Source organism: Triticum dicoccoides, chromosome 3B, assembly GCF_002162155.2.
Source record: "Triticum dicoccoides isolate Atlit2015 ecotype Zavitan chromosome 3B, WEW_v2.0, whole genome shotgun sequence".
NCBI classification, from domain to species: domain Eukaryota; kingdom Viridiplantae; phylum Streptophyta; class Magnoliopsida; order Poales; family Poaceae; genus Triticum; species Triticum dicoccoides.
In genome coordinates this window covers 266,666,266-266,668,481 of record NC_041385.1, presented here as the reverse complement: position 1 = coordinate 266,668,481, position 2,216 = coordinate 266,666,266, and the positions used below count along the sequence as shown (strand labels likewise).

The window sequence follows — 2,216 nt, the reverse complement described above, 5'->3', positions numbered from 1 at the left end:
TCACTTTCTCAACGTCAGCCATCAAGGCTCCAGCCAGGAAGACAAAAGGGAAGTGAAGGAATACAAGTCAATACCCTCCAAATTACAGATGAATGAATAAGAGCCAGCAAAAAGCCAAAAAAACAGAGGGGGTGAGGAAAATCTGAGAAGAAACATTGCAGAAAAAAAGGAGGGGGGGGGGTGGGGGGAGATGAGGATGGTGTCCTCCCATACCCCTCCCCTTCTCTTCTCTGAATTGGTGACTCCCCCAACCTCTTGCCCCTCCCTTTCTCATGCCATAGTTCTCTTTCCCGCCAAGCAATTCATGGCTCTTGCCCCGCCTCCTGGCGATTCCTGAATTGCGCCGTGGGGACGCCATGCCTTAAGGCGAAAAGCATCGCGAGGTAGGTGAGGTGAGCTACTGCTATGAGCCTATCACAATTCGGAGCCCTTTGATGCTTCGCAACTGCTTTGCTTACACAAAACCTAATTGACAGCTTCATAATAATTCCCACGGTTAACTAAGAAAGCCCATATGACTAACATAGAAATGTCAGCCATTGGCAAATTAGTGAAGTCCTCACTCCTCACGTACAAGGTATAGCCATATAGGTACTCGTTACGCACCAAGAAAGACCTATGACTAACATAGAAATGACAACCATTGGCAAATTAGTGAAATCCTCACTCCTAAGTCCTAACGTACAAGATATAGCCATATAGGTACTCATTATGCACCTTGTTAGTTCACTGCTATAAAAATATATTTATGTTATTTTGTTACTACTGTTTAACATAGGTAGTTGAACATCATGATGGAGATATCACGGACCATGACAATCACTCACCAGAAGGCGAGACATCTGTTGAAGTGGTATAGTTAACTTTTGGTACTAGAAAATTGATATGCTAGTTTGTTTCAATATCAAATTTGAATGTATATATGCTGTTTTTCCACGTCAGCCTGACATTAAAGCTGGGACTGGAGATGACGAACCACCGGTGGAGACATCTGCAGTACCTACCGAAGAGCAGGTTGTGTAGTAACTGCTTTGCAGCTGACTCATGTCACTGAACTTGTTTAATATTTGCTATTGTGATGTCTTGTCTAGATTTCTGATGTCCTGTAACTAATAAGCTATATCCAAAACTGCACTTGCTTGTCTTTTCGCATTGTCGTTGTCCTTATCTCCCATTATATTCGGTTAAGGATGGTCAAATTTTTGTGTGGACGTTATATTTTTATTACTTATACAATTATTATTGATACCCAGAATATATTGTACAATTTTTGTTGATCTCTTGGGAATGCAGTTCCAATTTCAAGTTATGAAGCATTGTTGTATGTTTTGCAGGACCCTACTTCTGTCAACTCTGAAGGTTTGTCAAAGGCGGAATTGGGTCGTCTGGTAGCTTCTCGCTGGACTGGAGAAAATGTAGATGATGTTGGTAAAAGCGATAAAAAGGGCCATGAGGATGAGCTGGATATTCCAGAACCTGCAGAAGAAGCATTTGAAGATGAGCATGATATACCAGAACCCGTAGAAGAAAATTATGCTGGCTATCATTCAGAAGTTGAGGATGATAGGCACAAATTTGAAGACGAAGAGTTGTCTAATGTATCAGATGATGAATATGTTGATGATCATGAAGAACCTGATGTGTCCTATAAATCTGATGACGACCGGAAAGGTGATGACCATTCAGGTATAGTGTGTTTATATGACAACAATAATTTCTATCCTACTGTATGTGGTTATCGATTATCCCATTGTATGTAATTATTTATTTTTGATTTGATTTGTTCCTTCCTTCAGATTTAACTGCCTCAGGACAAGCATCATGGCTGGACAAGATTCAGCAAACTGTACAGAATGTTTTACAGAAATTCAACTTTTTCAAGACCCCTGTTGATTTATCAGGTCAATCGTACATACTACTTTTGTTGATTCTTCATGATTTATATGAGTATGTGCTAACGCTTACACATTTATGATTTTAGAGGCTGCTCATGTTCGGAAGGAGTATGATGATGCTAGCTCAAAGCTGTCCAAAATTCAATCTAGGATAACCTCTCTGACAGATAAGCTAAAGCAAGACTTTGGTAAGTTAATTGAAACTTTGTCTCCTCGTTGAGTGCATCACCCACTTGTATATTTTGCACCTATTAGTTTTGTTAGGGATTTTCTATCAAATGTTGTGCTTTCGGTTGATGAAACTACTTCTTAAGCCATCCA

At 40.1% G+C, this 2,216-nt stretch overlaps 1 protein-coding gene across 1 annotated transcript in view; it reads left to right on the top strand.

Annotated features, from left to right (window-relative positions):
* The window catches only part of LOC119275865 (glucosidase 2 subunit beta-like), an 8,594-nt gene that overhangs the window by 2,960 nt on the left and 3,418 nt on the right, over window positions 1-2,216 (top strand). The window contains exons 6-10 of the mRNA XM_037556790.1: window positions 779-853; window positions 943-1,014; window positions 1,335-1,686; window positions 1,797-1,901; window positions 1,982-2,083. Of these exons, the coding sequence (XP_037412687.1) occupies window positions 779-853; window positions 943-1,014; window positions 1,335-1,686; window positions 1,797-1,901; window positions 1,982-2,083 (706 nt within the window). The remainder of the gene's footprint in view (window positions 1-778; window positions 854-942; window positions 1,015-1,334; window positions 1,687-1,796; window positions 1,902-1,981; window positions 2,084-2,216) is intronic.